The 21,239-nt window shown below is 42.8% G+C and overlaps 1 protein-coding gene across 9 annotated transcripts in view; it reads right to left on the bottom strand.

The window, feature by feature from the left end:
* The window catches only part of ksr1a (kinase suppressor of ras 1a), a 177,401-nt gene extending 157,701 nt beyond the window's left edge, over positions 1 to 19,700 (bottom strand). For 6 of the 9 annotated variants that reach the window (XM_080210872.1, XM_080210871.1, XM_080210873.1 and 3 more), the window contains exon 1: positions 19,169 to 19,700. In XM_080210872.1, coding sequence (XP_080066998.1) covers positions 19,169 to 19,450 — 282 coding nt within the window. In that variant the 5' untranslated portion in view covers positions 19,451 to 19,700. Of the gene's footprint in view, positions 1 to 9,394; positions 9,490 to 16,829; positions 17,016 to 17,297; positions 17,381 to 19,168 lie in introns of those variants that run through there. The other 3 variants (XM_080210874.1, XM_080210875.1, XM_080210876.1) reach the window with 3 other exon arrangements.
* Between the last annotated feature and the right edge of the window lie 1,539 nt (positions 19,701 to 21,239).

Raw genomic sequence — 21,239 nt, 5'->3', positions numbered from 1 at the left:
TGATACTCTGTGACATTTGGGGCTGAGTGGCAATGACTATTAGCATGGTTTGTGACCATGAATTTGAGTGGCCAGTGGCCAACATATAATATCTGATAACAATTTCCTAAATACAATAGTATGACAGGAACAATATTTTCAATATCCATAAGATAAGCTGCTTTGCACCTGAATCATACTTGGATGCAGGCACAATGATAAACAGATGGCACTTCTGGAGCCATGTGTGCATTTACTACAATTTGAGTCAGCACTGTGATAGATTGCTTGGAAAGGATGTGAAATGGCATTGTTGCCTCATCAGTTCAGTCATTTAGGTAATGGGGAAAGAACCGACCTGAAGTACATCAGTCCTTTACTGAGCAGGTTAAAAAGTACTTTGCTCAATTTTTTCGAAGTATTTTCTGAGAATTTGCACCCATACAGTTCTTCACTTTGATCATAATTATCATTAAGCTTTTCTATAGTATTTGCCTTCAAAAAGAGTTCACCTCACAATGATAACTTCTGATACAGGGCTTTGAACTGGCAGAAAAGCTGCTTTTACTGCTTCAGCTATTGTCATTTTGAATCCTATAAATGACAATGCACATGACAACTGTCCAGAATGGTCCTCATCCTCGAGGACTGAGTTTTTGCACAACGCTCCACCAAAACGTCAAGATCACTATCTTGTCACATGGAGAAACACCCATGGAACTGCATGTTGTGGCTTTGTAACTTGAACTTTGAAACTATGAGGGGTAAAATTCAGCTTGGGCCAGATCATAAAACAGGTTAATATCACATCTGTTACCAGTTGAACGACAGTGAATAGTCAGTTTCAGTGAATAGTCAGTTTCACTGAAATCACACCCCCAAGTGAAATCACACACCAACAAGCAGATGTGAACCCCTCCTGCTTTGTAATCCGTCCCAGGCTCAATTTTATCCTCATCCATGCCAAGAAGCTAAATTTGCCTTCATTTGGAAATGCACTTCCCTACATAAAAAGGCATCGCAATATTTCAGCTGAAGACATCATTTGTGTTTAAGCAGGGCTGAATTCCACACTGAAGTTCCTTATGCTAATCTAATTTCTTTAAAAACATTTAATTCACTCTTCAATTAGAGCAACATCTCCACATTTGTATTTTGCTGCTTGACCAAAATGTTGTTCCATCAAAATTATTTATTTTACCTTTGCAGCACAGTTTTTCAGCATATAACCTGCATCAGCAGTCAATGGGGAAATTGCTTTTTTCCATATCCATATGCTACCAGCCAGGCTCTTTTCTTTTTCAGATCAGTAACAGACATTGTATTCAGTATTTGAAAGCTGGTGTGTTAAAGACTCTATTGTCCTCAAAGATGGATTTTTTTCCTCCCCATGTTCTGAAACTCTATTTTATTGTAGCAAAGGAAAAACATAAAAGCAGGAATGACTGAAATCTTTTCAGCAAAATTAAAACAGGCCTACTAAACTTGGATGGAAAAAAAACTCACTGACGTCACGCTTTCAAATTGATTCAAACTAAAATACAAGTATTGAATAACTCATTTTAAAGCACTTCTGCATGCATTGTGTTCAGTTATCCCTTCTGCAACACAAGTAGCCCATTTTCCAAGCTATTGTAATACATGAATAGCCCATGTCAAAAGGTTTAGTGAAGCATGATTAAAGGAACGCAGGCTAACCAATATATAGACACTATTTTTGAAGAAAGCAGTGGGGCTTTTATGATGCCAATTGTCTACCAAAATATTTTAAATGAGCTGTTTGATTTTAAACTAATACAAATGGTGAATCTTTCAATAACATTTTAAAACATTTGTTATCATTTAAAAGCTTTCATCAAATCGTTTAATATCCTTCATGCAAGCAGCTCATGTCCAGTTCAAATACTTGCATTTAAAAATTCAGATTCTCAGTAAACACTTGGATATAAACTAAAACAAAGCTGCTGTCCGTGTAATGACAATTTTAAAAATATGTACATCATTCCCATCTGCCAGCATCCAACAGTATTGTCAGATAAATAAAAATTAAAACTTTCTAATATAATCATGCAACTAATATAATTACTTATAGTCCGTATGAAAAACACAAATACAAGTCATATGTTTCTTTTAAATTTATGGTTTATGTTCTTCAAGATTCATGAGTTACGTAACATTTAAGAGGTGAAGAGACAAATGCAGGTCTACAATGCATACACTTAAAATTTCCACTCTTCATGTTGCCTTCTGTAACCCTGATAATTAAGTCTTCCCCAACAACAGCAGGTCACTGCGCATATGACCAGAGAAGAGAATTGCATACCCAACATGAAAGGAGGGAAAAACCAGCTGGATTTCCTCCAGTTAGTCACGGTGACACAGAAGGTAGCCATGAAGATTACTGGACAAAGCAATCTCTAAGGAGCGTATGGGCGGGAAGATAACAAAGGGAGACAAGGGGCTAAGTCTTGCCTGATATACAAATCAGCCAGCCAAAACAGCATGAAAGATTATGCCAGTTCTCTGCCAAAGTGATCATGCACAAACACAATGCTGTGGCAGTTCCTGTGTAAAAAAAACATGCTGTTCTTTGTGAGTAGGCTGGGGTGTGAGAGCAACTGCTTAACAACACTCATCAAATTCAACAAACTGATACTGTATCCTAGCCCACTCACAGAGCAATCCTCTTCAAGGGCAGGTAATGTCTTCATTTGCTTTGCTATTATGAGAAATAGAATAGTAGAACATCAACCTTAAGTGCAAAGCCACTTGAGAACGATTTGACAGACAAGGAGAGTAGGATGAGAAGTGCCTCAAACGGTTCTTTTCCTCGAGGATCTCTTGTGAGAATAAATCAAACAAATGGTTGGATGCTGCAGCTGGTTATAGAGACATTGGCCTTTCGTGTCTGAAACTTGTTTTCAAATTCAGCTGGACTGATAAAATAAAAGGCATACCCGTGAGTTGCAACGGGTCTTTTGTGAAATATGATGCATGGGACAGTTTAAAATGTAAAAAGGAACAAGAACATAACAGAACACTGACCTATAGCTTTAATTATGGGCCACTAACTGGCAGTAAACTGACAATTTCATTTGAAAGTTGTTATGAAAAATGGAAAAGACTTACATTGATGCAATTGGGATCATGTTCCCAAGGTTGAAGCATTGGCCTATTTTTGTTCCAAATTTAACCAGGCTACTTCTCATCCTGAACATAAATTTCAATAAATGACTAAATATTTAAAACCGGCTGCCACCAGTGAGTCAGTCTGCATATTACAATCACCAGAGTGCATCAATTCCAGCAAAATCACCTACTCCCCCCCCCCCCCCCCCCGGCAAAGACAGTGGCATAGCATCCAATGCAAACCACCTGCCCTCCGATTTATACCTTCCAGGACGAGTGGGAATAGAAGGTTCATTATTCTGAAGACATTTTGATTTGATGAAATAAATTTTAAATTTCCCTTAATTAAAAGGGCACAAAAATTCCTTTTCTGAAAAGCACAATTAAACTACGCTGCTTTTTCAAATACAGATAAGGACCTAATTAGATGCTCTTATCCTTTCCTTCAATTAAAACTCAGTGACCTAGAAATCAAAGGTGTTAATCAACCTTTAAGTGTTCCCAGAAGAGGTGATGAATTCTGTGACTCATGCCAACACCACCCAATTTTGTTCATCTTAATCACAGCAGGAACTGAACACCATTCAAATCGGATTCAAGGCAGAAACTCTCTCTCCAGTCAAGACTTCAATACAACTTCAAATCTGGAGAAGGCCCTCTTAGGGCACTGGTGAGGCCGCAGCTGGACTACTGTGTGTAGTTTTGGTCGCCGCACTTACCCAAGGATATTTTGGCCTTGGAGGGAGTGCAGAGGAGGTTTACTAGGCTGATACCGGAGTTGAGGGGGTTGAACTATGAGGAGAGGCTGAATAAACTAGGCTTGTACTCGTTAGAGTTTAGAAGAATGAGGGGAGATCTCATTGAGACATATAAGATGATGAATGGGATGGATAGGATAGAGGTGGAGAGGCTCTTCCCGCTCAGAAAGGACAGTAGGACTAGAGGGCACAGCCTCAAGATAAAGTGGGGGGGTGGGGGGGTGGGGGGGCGGGGGGGGTGCGGCGGCGGTTTAGAACGGAGTTGAGGAGAAACTTCTTCACTCAAAGGGTGGTGAATCTCTGGAATTCTCTGCCCGTTGAAGTGGTGGAGGCTGCCTCGCTAAATATTTTTAAGACGCGGGTTGATAGGTTGTTGATAGGCGAGGGGATTAAGGGTTATGGGGAGAGGGTGGGAGTGTGGAACTGAGACACGACAGATCAGCCATGATCTTATTGAATGGTGGGGCAGGCTCGAGAGGCTAGATGGCCTACTCCTGCTCCTATTTCTTATGTTCTTACAACAGAAGCATCAGGGCAAGATGTTCTCCAAGTGCCCCACACAGAATGTCTCCTTTAATCAACACCACCAAATAAGCAGGTTAACTGGTCATTCGTGGTTAAGATTATAGGCCACTAAAAAATTAAAAGTTGCAGAATACAGGCCATATTCAACCAGCCTGTGTTTGCAAAACCCAAAATAAACGTCCATGTGATTCAACAATGGGGCAGTACATGAACATTCCTGAATGTGCTAATAGCTATACAAACAATCAATTTAAGATAATCAGTTAAACTCTTAACATGACTCATTTATGATTGCTAGAAGCAATATACATTCATTCAGAGTTCACTGCAAACAAAAGGAATATGTTCCAACCTTACAGTTCTCAATTACCCAGTAGCTTGGGGTGTCTATAGTTCCCCGTTGCTTTCTCAATGGCAATGTCTCAACCAGGATTGACTGACCAGCCAATCAACACCCTTTTCTGTAGGATACATTGTGATTTATGAAATTAGTTTTTCTTGCATTTGTTCTGACAAGAGCAAGATGAAAAGCTTCAGCAACATATCTCATTAATATTCAGGAACTGCACAATATTACATTTCTGTAAACGTTGTATGCTATCAGAATTTCAAAACTGTCTCTCACTAAATTAATTAACAAATTTAAAATTGAGAGTATTAATTTGGATGAATGGGTTAAATGGGCTTATTTTGTGGCTGTTAGAAGCTACGATGGCAGGGTTAAATCATGCAAATATATCCAAAAATATATTTTACATAGAACGTACCATGCAGAAACAGGCTTATCAGCCCAGTCCTTGCTGATGTTTATTCGCGAGACCCTCCTCCCATTTGCTCATCTCAGTCTCAGCAAATCTTTCTATATTCACAGATTTTTCTGTTGGATCCTGATATAATGAAGGGAACTCCATGCATTCTATTGTCTCTCTCATCAGTTGCAATGCTTTAAAGCCTGAGGCCTTGGCTACAGAGCTAGACAGACTGATGACAGCTTCAAATCTTCAGAGACTTGAAACAAGATCGCAAGATTTTGTTCATTTAAAAGGAGGCCACAAATTAAGAGATTCTGATCAAGAGATAGTGGCCTGATACTTACATTTCTTAATAAACTTGAAGAAATAGAACATAGAACATTACAGCGCAGTACAGGCCCTTCAGCCCTCGATGTTGCTCCGACCAGTGGAACCAATCTAATGATCCTCTAACCTAATCTATTCCAATATTATTCATATGTCTATCCAATGACCATTTGAATGCCCTTAAAGTTGGCGAGTCCACTACTGCTGCAGGCAGGGCATTCCACACTCTTACTACCCTCTGAGTAAAGAACCTACCTCTGACATCGGTCCTATATTTATCACCCCTCAATTTAAAGCTATGTCCCCTTATGTTAGCCATCACCATCCGAGGAAAAATGCTCTCACTGTCCACCCTATCCAATCCTCTGATCATCTTGTATGCCTCAGTTAAGTCACCTCTTAACCTTCTTCTAATGAAAACAACCTCAAGTCCCTCAGCCTTTCCTCATAAGACCTTTCCACCATACCAGGCAACATCCTGGTAAATCTCCTCTGCACCCTTTCCAATGCTTCCACAACTTTCCTATAATGCGGCAACCAGAACTGTACGCAATACTCCAAGTGCGGCTGCACCAGAGTTTTGTACAGCTGCAACATGAAATCTTTCCATCAAAGTACCAAATTTATTCCCAGTTCTCTCTTAATGTTCACATCCTGCCAACCTTGCCATGCCACTTTTTCTGTTCTCTCTCCAAAGCAGAGTCTCTCAGGCACCACTTCTGGTACCTGGACCATGTGGCCCTTCTTCAGATGCTAGCCAATTGTTTTAAATAGAGCCATGAGATTGAAGGTAACATTACCCCATAGTCTTATCCTGCTCTCCTGTTCCCACTGGTACATGAACTCTCCAGATGTTTGATGCACAATATCTGAAGAGTTCTGAAGGACTTTCTAGCTAAAAGATGAACAATGTGTATTTTACGAATGCAGAACACAATGAGGATGCTATGGAAATTCAGCTTTCGGTCACTACAAAATGCATCCTGCTCAGGCTACGGAGGGGGAAAGAAGGGATAAAAATAAAAACACAAACCCTTGAAATGAGAGCACTGAATGTGTTAAAATGTACTCCAAACTCAGGGCAGAATCAAATACGCATTGCTTAGCTACATCAAGAATCTATGCTAATTTTACACAGAAGTAGTATTAATTTAATACCAATTCTGATATTCACATTTGCACGGTGACTTAGCAGATTTACATGGTTTTTAAACTTCCAGTAATTCATAAGACAGTCACATTTTCAGTCCATTATTCTCTCCAAGTTTCACAGCTCAAAGGCCAATCCAGGTCGTTAATACATGTTTTACCCCACTTAAATAAATGCACGTGGAGAATATTCAATCACTTGAACAACACAATTTATTCAAGTAAACTGTTCCTTTAACTTACCTTCAGGCCCAAATTAAATTCCAAGATTTGATATCTTGGGGTGTCGGGCAGACTCAGGAGCTTCATAACTAAAGGTATTACTTACCCAAGAATAAAAGTAGCTAGATGTGATTAGAATGCAGTAAATTTAAAATTTGCCACCATTCATGCCATGTTTTGTGGAACCACTGTCATCCATGTGATGCAAAAAACTCTCAGTGCTGTCTGTTAGGGTGGGAGATCCAGGTTTTTGTTCTAGCAACAGTGAAGGAAAGGCAAATTTACCCTTAAACAAATGTGATGCAAGTGTTGAAAGGATGAGTATTACCAGGATGTATAGCCAATATTCTCCAATTTCTTAGAATGCTGTGAAGCTAATCCATGGCCTAAATGAATTATGAACCAAATCATGATTTTTCTGAAACAAGTCAATGAATAGAGGGCTGGAGTTTTTGGTCTCAATTATCTGCCACAATTAGCAGATTAGTGTAGATAAATCCAAGAACTGTGAAGTACAGGATGGAGATCAAGAAGTCAACTGGAACAGTAATCAGCACCTGACACAGAGTTGCTTAACAACCACAAACAGCAATAAAACACCAATTTTGTTGACCTCTACATGAAGTTACAGTTCAACGGGAACTTAAAAGAAGTAAAACACAAGTTAAGAAAATAGAAGTGACCTATGGTATATTTACGTGATCATAACTGTCACACATCCAGTGATATGTAAACACAGTCTGTGACGCTCAATTATTGATTACTGGCCACTGTACAAAATTAAATGATAAATTAAAATCTAGAAGTTTTGAGATGATTTTTCTGGAAAAGAACTTGATTCTTCACAGATCTAAAAGCATGGAAAATTATTCCTGGTGTACTGAGGTTAACAGTAGTGAGAGGATACAAAATAAACTGAGGAAGAAGCAATACACTATTCCAATTTGTCACATCTTGCCAGCAAAACGCATATATTGCATTTGAAATGGAGAGTTTGTCAACCAGATACAATGTTGTTGCACGCTATTGGTGCCAGGGAACATCTGCTATGAAGAGATAAACTGAAACACCAGGAAGAGGTCAAGCAATGGCAATGCTGCACGGTGTCTGCATCCTGCCCCAAATACCTCCTTTTCCTCACTTCAAACAGGTCAACATCCAGCAGTCGCCCTAAATTAGGCTGCCTTAGAAAAATATATCTACACAGAACATTGGCAAGTCAATGTCTATGCTTCTATTTATCCTTATGGGATCAGTGTTTATTCATGCTTCTAGTTAATCTGACTTAGACATAGCAAGCCAAAACCCATCATCTCTTCGACACACTGCATTAGCCGCTCTCCCGTAAACAAATTGCCCAAACCCATTTTACAGATTCAGATAAAATTGCACAAGTGCTAGAAAATATTGGAAGGAAATCAATTAAAACTTAAGATACAGCCTCTTATCTCTGAAAAATCTATCTCTAGACAAACATTTACATAGCACTTAAGCATGCTGAAGTGTTTTGTACTAGAAATACAATGATTCAGGTCTAACTGGTTTCCTGGCAAAAAAAATTGTTTTAAAAAAAAACTTGGGAGCGTTTTGCCCGGATCTCAAAACTTTATGGTAATTGTATTTCAATTATTTTAATTGCCAGTCAAGATTGTCACTCATTAGCCACAGTCATGTTCATCTACAAAAATTTAAACTCTAGAAAAGCATCACAATCAAATAGCAGCTGGTCAGCAATCTTTTGGTGTTCCGAAATCTTCTGAACAAAGACTTCTGCTTGTTTACAAGGAATATATTGCATTCTGTTCCACACATCCTCTCTCATGTTAAAATTCTGTACCCAAGACTCCAATTGAGATGTCATGTGCACCACGACCGTATTCACTAGTTCTACACCCCGATTTCTGTCCAATGGGAAATGATTCAATCCAATGAAACCAAAACACCCAAATCTTCAATATTCTGCACTGGGCAGGGACAACTTTAACTTCAACAACTCTCCTCACATTAAAATCATATCTCAACATACAAATGTTATACAAAAACAAGCAGAGATCAAGGAGAAGGACATAATCTTTGTAAAGTTCTATTCTCCAATTGTAAAAAGGGAACTAGATATACAGGAGAAGGTGCAAAAAACATTCACAGAGGTGATACCAGAACTGAAAGATAGTACCTATCAGGAAAAAATAGGTACCTATCAGGAAAAGAAAGGCCAAAGAGTGACCTGATAGAGATTTTTTTAAGTAATTAAAGGATAAATGTGGAGAAAATGTTTCTACTTCCGGGGGAATTCCAAAACTAGAGGTCATTAAATATAAGATAGTATTAAAAAATCCAATAGGGAATTCAAGAGGAGCTTCTTTACCCTAAGATGGACAAAAACATACAACATGCTACTACAAAGAATAGTTGAAACACAGATGCATTTAAGTGGAAGTTAGATAATGATAGGGTTAGATGAAAAGGGTTAAGAGATGGCTTGCATGGAACACAAACACCAGCTGGAGCAAAAGGCCTGTTTCTGTGCTGTAACCTATATAATTATTAACTTACCTATAAACCAGTCCTAAGTAATTCCTACCAAATGTCTGTGAAACATCATCATCTTTGGACCAGGTTGAGATCCATCTTCGGAGCAGGTTTTGGGTCCATCTTCATGGGGAGAATATACAAGCAGATTCAGAAATATGGAAGGACAAAAAAAAAGCAAAATGAAGTGGAAGGAGAAGAGATTGGTGGAGAAAGATTGCAAACATGTTCAAATTCAGGCATGACCAGTGTCCAGTGAATGTTGTTTGTTAGAATGGCCATAAAGGATTGTGAACGGATCTCCCCATCGGCTTTGTGGAGTACGAGCTCCCTTATTATGCAGGCAGAGGCCCACTGGGGGCTTTTAAACCTGTTACTTCACCCAGACTATTGTCATAGGGCCTGAGGTGTTGGACCTACCTAGCTGTAAACTGCAGGAATAGTCTTGTTCTTGGTACACCCTAAAAGGTGCTTGGGTGATGGGAAACTGCCATTTGGCTGAATTATTACATTGGGCAAAGAGGAAAATCCTCAGCAAGTCGAGAATCTTCTCTGGTAAGAAAAAACAATAATACCTCCTATGACACCAGTGGGAAGACCGTGTCTAGTCTTTTGAGTGCATGCATTACTTCTTCCGTGCTAATAACAGTGAAGGAGATGAAAAACAAACAGTGATATTGTTGACGACATGCGTGGCCCTGACTGTCAACATGATAAAAAGTCTGACCTTTCTGGATGCCCTGACTCAAAAACTTTTAATGAACTGGTAGACCTGGTAAGAAAAACCACAACAACACAAGCCCTCCTTTTATTCCTCCAAAGATACCACTTCAACATGATTGGGAAAACTCCTGGGGAGCTTATCACTGAGCTCTTGACTAGGTTGTGGAAACTGATGGAATGTTGTGAATTAATACCACCTCTTAATGAAATGTTGTCAGACAGATTGGTAAGTGGCATAAATGGCTTAACCATTTAAAAATAGCTGTTGACAGAACCCAATTTGGATTCAAATGTCTGCCAACTAGGAGAGTAATGTAATCAGTCCTCAACTGGGGAGGGGGGGATACTTACGTTAATTAGGTGTCAAAAGAGCCCTGTAGATATAGGAATCCAATGCCATTCCCATCTGTCAAGGAAAGGCAGCGAAGACCCTAGGAATATTAGGCAACATATTCCAGAAAGGTGCTTTTCCAGATGATGGATTATTGTTAAAGGACACAGCCAGGGCAAGGTTTCAGAAAGAGGAAAAACGTGTGCTGCCTCCGGAAAAAGTTAAGATGTGGCAATGCTGGCAATGGTCTGGGGTAAGCACAGTAAGAAGTCTCATAACAATAGGTTAAAGTCCAACAGGTTTATTTGGCAGCACAAGCTTTCAGAGCACTGCCCCTTCACCAGGTGAATGGACCGAAAGGACTACAAATCATGAACCCACTCAGGTCAACCTACAACACAGACTACGCTAAGAAACTTTGCCATCGCACTTCTCTCACAGTCCTCAACTACCTCATACACCAGCTCTACAGTAGACACCGCAACCTGGAAATCAAGATAGAGTCCATATTCTCAATAAGAACATAAGAAATAGGAGCAGGAGTAGGCCATCTAGCCCTTCGAGCCTGCTACGCCATTCAATAAGATCATGGCTGATCTGAAGTGGCTCAGTTCCACTTTCCCGCTTTCGCCCCATAACCCTTAATTCCCTTGTCTGTCAAAAACCTATCTACCCGTGTCTTAAATATATTTAGCGAGGTAGCCTCCACCACTTCAACGGGCAAAGAATTCCAGAGATTCACCACCCTTTGAGTGAAGAAGTTCCTCCTCAACTCCGTTCTAAACTGCCCTCCCCTTAACTTGAGGCTGTGCTCTCTAGTCCTGCTGTCCTTTCTGAGCGGGAAGAATCTCTCTACCTCTACCCTATCCATCCCTTTCATTATCTTATACGTCTCTATAAGATCCCCCCCCGTCATCCTTCTAAACTCCAACGAGTACAGACCCAGTCTATTCAGTCTCTCTTCATAGTCTAACCCCCTCATCTCCGGTATCAGCCTAGTGAATCTCCTCTGCACTCCCTCCAAGGCCAAAACATCCTTGCGCAAGTGCAGTGACAAAAACTGCACACAGTACTCTAGCTGCAGCCTCACCAGTGCCCTGTACAGTTGCAGCAAGATCTCCCTGCTTTTATATTCTAACTCAACTTGCACTCAGGACACAGACCAGCTGCAAAACACTGCCAAGCAGACGAGGCAACAGAATTAAGTCATCTACATGCACACCAAGAACACGAAACTTGAGAAACTCGGCATCATCACCAGCAGCAACCAAGTCTCCCCTGGTACCACAGTAGAAAACAGTAGCACCGCAGGGAAGTCCATTGTCAACGTCAGACAACACCTTCAACCAGACGAAATCGAAGTTCTCAGCCAAGGGCTCTATTTCTGCCCCACACCAAAATGGACCCCATCTGTCTCACAGTGGACACAGAGGAATTCATCAGGCGAATGAGGCTCCCGGAGTTCTTCCACAAGTGCAAGAGGCCAACAGCGAACACAATGAGACAGCCAATGAACTGGAACAGCCAACAGAGGCATCCGGGGTGCAGCAACCAAAGAGGAAAGATTCAAATTGGACTCCTCCGGAAGGCCACTGCCCTTGACCCGACATGTATGCCCAAGCCGTCAGGAGTTGCTTCAATGCCAGATTCATGAGCCTCACTCAAAAGATGGTCCCGAACGTCACCCAAGCACAACACAACACCATCCGCACTCTCAAGACCAACCGTAACATTGTCACCAACATATCCCTGTTCATTCATGATTTCTGGTTGGGAAACACGCAGATTTGCTTCTTTGGCACACAGTCTTCAGCACACTTACTAATGAAGTTAGTTACTGTTGTGGCGTACTCATTCAAGCTGGTCGCAGAATTTTCCTTCTACTTTACTCTGGACCACTTTTTTTCCTTCCCTGAAAAGCATTCAAAAGGGTAATTTAAATTAAATGGGGTCATTCAATTACAAAACCACGACTGTCTTCAAACTCAGTGTGAAAGGCTACTACACAGGATGTTTATCAACCCAACACATCACCATTTTTGGCAGGATGACTTTGGACTTGCCACAAATCACATGGTTAAGACAACTACGCTTGTTACCTGTTCTTTCAAAAACAGCAGGAGCTGTTCAGATCAGAAACATCATGACTACTGACCATCTGAAAAACCACTGAGCTAGCTGCAAGACAATGCTCCTGAATTTCAAGGGGAAATGTCGGGATTATTTCTTGTTGGACTTGAGTCATTGATTGGCAGTTGTGGGGCACACGTGTAACTTTCCACTTATCAGCCAAACCCAGAATGTTGCCTAGATCTTGTTTCATAAGGGCAAAGACTGTATTATATTGGGACAAACTAATCCAAGTGTACAAAAACATACTGGGGGGAATTTTCCCATCCCACCTGCCATGGGAATCGTGTGGGTAGAGGGGGGGGTGCGGACCATGCAAAGGTATGTTGGCCTTGGGCAGGATTTTACAGTTTTGGGGCAAGCACAGCCAGAAAATCCCACCCACTAACCACACACATAAAAACACTCTGACGCCAGACAAAAAGCACAAATTCTGTCCGTTACATTTTTTTTGTTTCCTTTCATCTGGGATGCCAAGAGCATAATTTCTAGCACAAAATGATGGAAGAGGTAGGCAAGTGAAAGTATATGCACCATCAGCTCATATAGCCGCACAGGTCAGAGCCAAAGAAACAAGCATGCTGGCGCACACTACTTAGCCTCTCAGCAGATGAAAAAAGATCAAAATAAGTATCTTTCTACAGCCGTAACAGCTGTAAGATGTAACAATTCTCCATAGGATCATGAAACAAACAACTTTGATTTATATCCTGCAATTTAATGTATTAAATTGTCCTAAGGTGCTTAAAACAAGCAGTTTCAAAAACCAGCAAGCAAGCCACATAAGGAGATATTAGGGCAGATAATCAATAAAGTAGTCAAGGTGGTAGGTTTTAAAAAGAGGACCTTAAGGGAAGAAAACTAGGTAGAGGGGTGGGGCAGAAACAGGAAAGAAATGTACTCCTAAGACGACAATAATGCATTATGTTTGTTTTTACTGCTTCCCTTCCTACTCCCTTAAGATCGTCCTTGGGTCTGCAGCACGCTTCCTTGTTTAGCAGATGAATGGGTCACATGCTCCTTCATGATTAATTTCCACCTTTTGCTGCCCTCCATTTTATAACTTTTATCCCCCAACCTTACTCATTAAAAGTTATTATGCTAAATTTGGCAAATGACCAGCTCCCACACCTCTATCCACACTCAGCCAGCCACAGAGAAAAGACCATCAATGTATTTTATTCCTTGACTCAATGCTGCAATCCCGACAAAGCCCAATCAAGGTTGGAATGAAAAATGACTGATGCTGAATGATTTTCTTGTCCTTTCTCCCTCTTTTCGTCTTCACCCAGTTAAAACCATACAAGTGCACCCCGTTACAAAAAAATGTTGCAAAGAATAAAAACAGAAAATGCTGGAAATTGCCACAAAGTCCATTCAGGAAACCTTTCAACAGAATCACTACTCTTTTTTTAAACTCCAGATGCTAAAGACCTGTTGCATATTCCAGTATTTTCTGATTTCACTGCAGATTTGCAGCCCCCAGTTTTATTTTACTTCCGGTTTCATGCACTTGCTTGACAAGACAGACAGGTATAAGTGCTCGATTGCCAAAAGACTGGAATCAAACTCTCACTATCTGCTACAACAACTAGTACAGATTTTAATTTTCCCTATTCCAATCGCCTGCTAAGTAGTTGACTATCACAGGCATTGCTCAACTTTGATCAGATGCATAGTAGTAATGAATAGCAACTAGTCTGATCCATTCCATTAAACCACTGTTCAAATATTGCCTGTGGGAGAATAATTTAAATAGTTTCTGAAGTCCACTAAAACTCAACTTTTTATTGAAATTTTCTCTAGATTGGAGCTACTTGTATTCTTTGCTGAGACAATCTTAGATAGTCAAATTAAAAACTAAGTTGGCTTGTTTTTGTATACCTCTAAACTTAGGTTTCTTTTTAAACACACAATACGTAACATCTAGAATGTGTCTGACATTCCCAAATTAAGTATATAAGTGCAGCACCTGGATTGCATCAAGATCATATCCTTTTTTCCTCTGTTTCAACTTTTAACATCCAACTTCACATCAACCTACGTCCAGAACAACTTCGCAGACCAAACAAAAAGACAGGACATGAATTTACTCATCTTCAATAAAGGTCATCTGCAATCAAAAGTTTTCACTTAGCAGTTCAATATTCATTAAGAAAATTACTATCCTCATAAGCTGCTCCATATAAATAGGTATGGGTCAGAAAAGTCACATGTTGGTTTTGAATCAGGAGGCATTCCTTTAATGGGAAAAATATATAACAAGATTGCTTGCAAACCATTGTGACAGTCTAACTCCTTAAGTAAAAAACCATACTCTGGAACACAGATGACCATTTCTAAAAGGCTATGAATTTTAAAGAGAACCAATTCATACTGAACACCTTTAAGTGACCTGGGTCTTTTCCCCCCAGTGGGTATTTCAACTATATTCGTAAATTTATCTTCAGCTAACTAGCAATTAGCATTCTTTGATTTACTTTCTCGAATTCAAATATCACTGAATTGATAATGATGTATTTCAACCCAAACAAGTTTTGATCTGCTTTTCTGTAGTTTTAGCACAAAAGCTTGAAAATGCCAACACGTTAATTTGAAAAAGTGACAATTATAATACCTGAACAGCATAATTAATTAAAAGACACAAGTGTCACTGCCACTCTCTGTAAATAGGAAAATAAATGAGCCGTGAGATCTCTGCCCCCCCACCCCATTCCACGCATTTAATTTTGGCTTCTTGTACATTATCGATTTTCATCGCTCCAGCACCAATACAGCTGTGGCTCTAGCTGCCTAGGCCCAAAGTTCTGGAATTGCTTCCCAAAACCTCTCCTCCTTTAAGACAATTGTTAAAAGCTCCCCCTTTGACTACGCTTCGTCACCTATTTGAATATTTCCTTTGGAACATTTTAACTCATTACATAAATACAAACTTCAGTTCCTATACCCCCTTGTATATGCACAAGATAAAGATGGGATCTCTAATCTGCAATGGAATACAGGACTAACAATGGTAGTAGACTACTTGAACTTTTCCCTCAGGCTATTTATTTGCCTCAATTGTACGGGCGCACAATCATTGAATTCCTACAGTGCAGAAAGAGGCCATTTCGCCTATCGAGCTTCCACTGACAACAATCCCAATCAAGCCCCATCAGATCAACTCCAAAATTAGACAAAGGCTGTCCATGGTGTGTAATGTACTGAAATCTGTATTGTTTAAAGGCAGACCAAATACAAGACTCTGTTCCAATACAATTCATTCCAAAATATATTAAATCACGTGTTATACAATGTCTGTGCAAATGAAATATGTACATATAAAAACTGGGGATTAGTTACAAGAACAACCTGTACAGTTTGAACATCCCATCCAACCTGTCCTCTTACATTCCATTCTCTGCTCATTACAGCACTTAGTAGGCAAGCATGTACACAATGTGAGCCAAACCTACACTAAAAAGATAAATCAGTGTAATACTGTAGATATGATAGTATACCCTCCCCAACAAGACTAAAACCAGAGGATGCAGCGTCTCAGCCCTTGGCCTTCAAGCCTTATCAAATCCTTGCACATATAGTAAATATGTCCCCCTTCCATCACCATCGGCAGAAGTAGTTTAATAGAAAAGCACAGAATCCCTACAGTGCAGATGGAGGCCATTCGGCCCATCGACTCTGCACTGACCCCAATCCCACCTAGGCCCTATTCCCGTAACCCCACATATTTATCCTGCTAATCCTCTGACACTAGGGTAGATTTGCCAATCAACCTAACCTTCATATCTTCGTGAGAACATACATCAAATATATAAATACTCAACAACTAATGTACTATATTTCAACCACGTTTTAATTCACGTAAATTGCAAATCAGTTCTGTGTCTTTGCAGAGTAGTGGCATATTCTTATCACGTTGTTCATTAAATGAGGAGGAGTCGTTCTGCTCTATTTTTAGAAGCAGCCGCAATACTATACAACAACGCACCACAACTGTGGAGACTACTATTACTTCACCCTGCAATAATGCAGAAGAGTTTTCATACTGCTGCCGCTTAACACCAACAAAACAGATCATGGCTAGAAGAAATAAAACCTGCATTATCCAAACACACTACCACTGTAAACACTTGGTCGTCGGTTACAAGGCAAGATTAATTCATGTCTCAAAATCCTTAACAATTAAAGCATTGCTGCGAGGCTCAGAACATGCCGCACCTTTCCCAACAAAAAAAATTAGTTTTCAAAACTTTCTTTCAAAATACAACTGCTTACAACTTGACGGGCGAGAGCTGCAGTGTTTGCGACGAGCCGCTTCGAGAGAAGTAGGTTATGCTGATCTCATCTTTATAAGTTAGTTAGTGTCTGCTTCAACACATTACGGGCCTACGGCTCGCACCAAAGTCTTCGAAAAACAAGAAAATTAACAACCTCCTAATCGCAGTGAGAAAACCCGGCAATGTCCCTAATACGTCGAGGAGAAATTGTGAATCCTTCCCCTTTTTTTTGCAAATAAGCTGACGGCACAACTAATGTTTGGACATGTTTAAACATTTCCAAGGCGAGTTATGACAGCAGCTTACCAAGATCACTCAACAGAACAAAACTGCTGACACACATTTTTAAAGAGCGACATACACAGAGTGAGACAATCTCTGTGGAACGTCTGGGAATCATCACAAATGCGTACCAAAGTCACTTTTTTTCGTAGCAAAGCTGCTGAAGGAAAATGCAACTGCTTACCAGCATGTGTTGGTTTGGGGATCAGCTGTTGGATCTCATTTGAACACAGAGACAGCCGGGACAAGGTGCAATGAATGGCTGGCTAATCGTGGGCAAACTCCAAATTAAACACACGTAACAGTTTAAGGGTAGGACCTCCTCCCACCATACCAGCTTTTTTCCACATCACAGTTATACAAATAATGCACAACTTGGTCACACACTCACAAACAAAAATAATGCTGCAATTTGCAAGACAAACTAGAAAAAGTAATCAAACGCTGAATAAAAATTGGTATTTTATGCGGGCAACCTTTTGCATCTCACAGTTATTGCTGCAATTCTGTGTTTAGATAGATATATACATACATATATATGCACTTTATTTTCAGTCTCAGTAGGAGCAGCAGCAAGGTCCAGATCAGATAAGAAACAGGTCCATATCTAATCAACAATGCAGTCAGCACACTGTCAGTAATACTGGAAATTTGCATGAAACATACAGGTGCAATATATCTGGATCATCACTGTAATGAGTAAATCCTTCATAAGCATCCTTTGCTAAACACATTAGAAAAACAGACGGTACTGCTTTCAATCTAACAAAAACTACAGATTGGCTTATTTCCCTTCTCGAACCACAACGTACCACAGGGTGGTAGCGGGGAGGGGCGGCAGAGGGGGGCGGGGGAGGCAGAGGGGTACGGGTGGTTGTGGGGAGGGTGCCAGAGGCTGGCAGCAGGGAGGTGGCAGTGAAAAGGGTAGGGTGACAAGAGTAGGGAGGGTGGCAGCGGTGGGGGACCGTTTCAGAGGGCAGCAGGGCGACGGGGGGGTGCGGATCAGGGCGGCAGGGGGGGTGCGCATCAGGGCGGCGGGGGGGGTGCGCATCAGGGCGGCGGGGGGGGTGCGCATCAGGGCGGCGGGGGGGGTGCGCATCAGGGCGGCGGGGGGGTGCGCATCAGGGCGGCGGGGGGGTGCGCATCAGGGCGGCCGGGGGGGTGCGCATCGGGGGGGTGCGCATCAGGGCGGCGGGGGGGTGCGCATCAGGGCGGCCGGGGGGGTGCGCATCAGGGCGACCGGGGGGGTGCGCATCAGGGCGACCGGGGGGGTGCGCATCAGGGCGACCGGGGGGGTGCGCATCAGGGCGGCCGGGGGGGTGCGCATCAGGGCGGCCGGGGGGGTGCGCATCAGGGCGGCGGGGGGGTGCGCATCAGGGTGGCGCGCATCAGGGCGGCCGGGGGGGTGCGCATCAGGGCGGCGGGGGGGTGCGCATCAGGGTGGCGCGCATCAGGGCGGCCGGGGGGTGCGCATCAGGGCGGCCGGGGGGTGCGCATCAGGGCGGCCGGGGGGTGCGCATCAGGGCGGCCGGGGGGTGCGCATCAGGGCGGCCGGGGGGTGCGCATCAGGGCGGCCGGGGGGTGCGCATCAGGGCGGCCGGGGGGTGCGCATCAGGGCGGCCGGGGGGTGCGCATCAGGGCGGCCGGGGGGTGCGCATCAGGGCGGCCGGGGGGTGCGCATCAGGGCGGCCGGGGGGTGCGCATCAGGGCGGCCGGGGGGTGCGCATCAGGGCGGCCGGGGGGTGCGCATCAGGGCGGCCGGGGGGTGCGCATCAGGGCGGCCGGGGGGGTGCGCATCAGGGCGGCCGGGGGGTGCGCATCAGGGCGGCCGGGGGGTGCGCATCAGGGCGGCGGGGGGTGCGGAGGAGGGTGACGGGGGTGCGGAGGAGGGTGACAGGGGTGCAGAGGAGGGTAGGGGTGGCAGGGTGATGGAGGAGGGTAGGGGTGGCAGGGTGATGGAGGAGGGTAGGGGTGGCAGAGGGGTGGGAAGGAGGGGTAGGGGTAGTATCAGTCTCCCCAAAATAGCACGGGGGGGGCGTGGTGTGGAAGGGTTACCTCCAGCATCCGGATCTCCTGCTGTGTCAGGTCGTTGGAAGCGGCGCACTTGGTCCTGAGCCCCTCCAGACTGGAGATGCTGATGTCGATCATGTTCTGGTTCAGCTCGCACTGGTGCAGGGCCTTCCCCAAACTCAGCTCCCCTTCTTCCTCCTCCTCCTCCTCTTCTTCCTCCTCCTCCTCCTCCCCCCCCGCTTCCTCACTCCCCTCTCCTTCAGCAACTGCCGCCTTCTTTATCTTATTACCGTGACTGGGATGACCCTGGTTGTTCTCTTCAGCCATTCCTAAACATTCGGCCTGCTTTGTTTTTGCCTCTCTCCCAAATTCAAATTCACCACAAAAAAAGTAGGAAAAAAATAAAAGTTTTCCTCACACACAGGGAAAAAAATATATAAATGATCTCTCCTTTTTTTTGTGACAAATTGCTTGTGGGGTGGTGGGGGAAACAATAAGAATGCAGGTGTTTAAGTTGGTGGATATCCCTCTCCTGTCAGACAGCAGCACATCTGAGGCTCCGCTGTGGGATCAGCTCCTTCAGCGGGAGGGATCTGAGAGGGGCGGGGGTGGGGGAGGGGAAGGCCGACTGGTTGCTAGGGTGGCTGCCGCACCGCCTTCTGGGACTTGTAGTCACCCCTCTCGAGGACTGGATGACAGCGGATGAGGCGACGGACTACAATTCCCATCAGGCTCCGCGCGCATCCCTTTCCCCCCGCGCGCGCTACCTCCTGGGACTTGTAGTCCGCTGTCTACCTCGTCTCCACTAGTCCCCGCCTCGGAGAACTACAAGTCCCACAAGGCACCGCTCTCTGCCTCCTCCTCTCTTCCTCCTGCACCACCGGAGAGTCTTTCTCTTTCTCTTTCTCTCTCCTTCGGATACACGCGCAGGGTAACCTCTCCCACAATTTAAAATTTGTTTAGGCTGTTACATCACATTTTGCCTTTCCTTCTATATGTACGGTATGCCTTGTCTGTAAAGCCCCCGCAGGAAACAATACTTTTCACTGTACACTAATACATATGACAATAATAAGTCAAATAAAAAAAGCATTAAAAAAAACCAAATGTTTACCTGGAATCTGAAACAAAAGCAGAAAATGCTAGAAAATCTCAGCAGGTCTGGCAGCATCTGCAGAGAGAGAACTTTATTTTCTTTCCTCAGATAGATTTACAGCATGGAAACAGGCCCTTCAGCCCAACTCTTCCACGCTGCCCAGTTTTTACCACTAAGTTATTCCCAATTTCCCACGTTTTGCCCATATCCTTCAATAGAATGCTGTCAGACCACTGAGATTTTACAGCATTTTCTGTTTTTGTTAAAGTTTATTTATGTAGTAGGCTTGCATTAACACTGCAATGAAGTTACTGTGAAAATCCCCTAGTGATCACACTTCAGCGCCTGTTCGGGTAGCATAGCTAATGCACCTAACCAGTACATCTTTTATCTGTGGGAGGAAACAGGAGCATCTAGAGGAAACCCACACAGAATGGGGAGAACATGCAAACTCCAAACAGACAACGACCCAATCTGGGATTTGAACTCAGGTCCCTGGCACTGTGAGGCAGCAGCGCTAACAATTATGCCACCATGCCGCCCAGGCTAATATTAATACTCCACTGCCAAATTCCCTTATTGCTATTAGTGCTTCCTAGTCCTAGACATATTTTTAAAGTTAAGGCTTACAGCTGGCCTCTCTTTAAAAAAAAAGTTATTTTTAAGGCTTACAGTATGCCATTTACTGATTAAAATTATCTGCAAATGGCAAAACCCTCCACGAAAAAGTGCCCCTTAACAAAATCCCCAAATCTAAAGAAGCTTCAACTGTAATCTTTTCAATTGTGACCCCTATGCCCACCAGTTTCTACAGCGCCCATTACCCACTGAAAGCCTCAAAAGAAAGTGAGGCATCCCACAATATATAAAACATAATAGATTAGTTATTGCTAACGTATTGCAATGCATGAATAATTTCAGGGATTGCAATTATTATTCATGGCATAGAACCAGCCTCAGATGTTTGAAGTGTTAATAATTCATCTATTATGATGCCTGTCTTTAATGAATTGTCATTAT

Source organism: Carcharhinus amblyrhynchos, chromosome 23 (assembly GCF_965287045.1).
Source record: "Carcharhinus amblyrhynchos chromosome 23, sCarAmb.v2.hapA, whole genome shotgun sequence".
Taxonomy (NCBI): Eukaryota; Metazoa; Chordata; class Chondrichthyes; order Carcharhiniformes; family Carcharhinidae; genus Carcharhinus; species Carcharhinus amblyrhynchos.
This window is presented reverse-complemented; position numbering and strand designations above follow the sequence as displayed.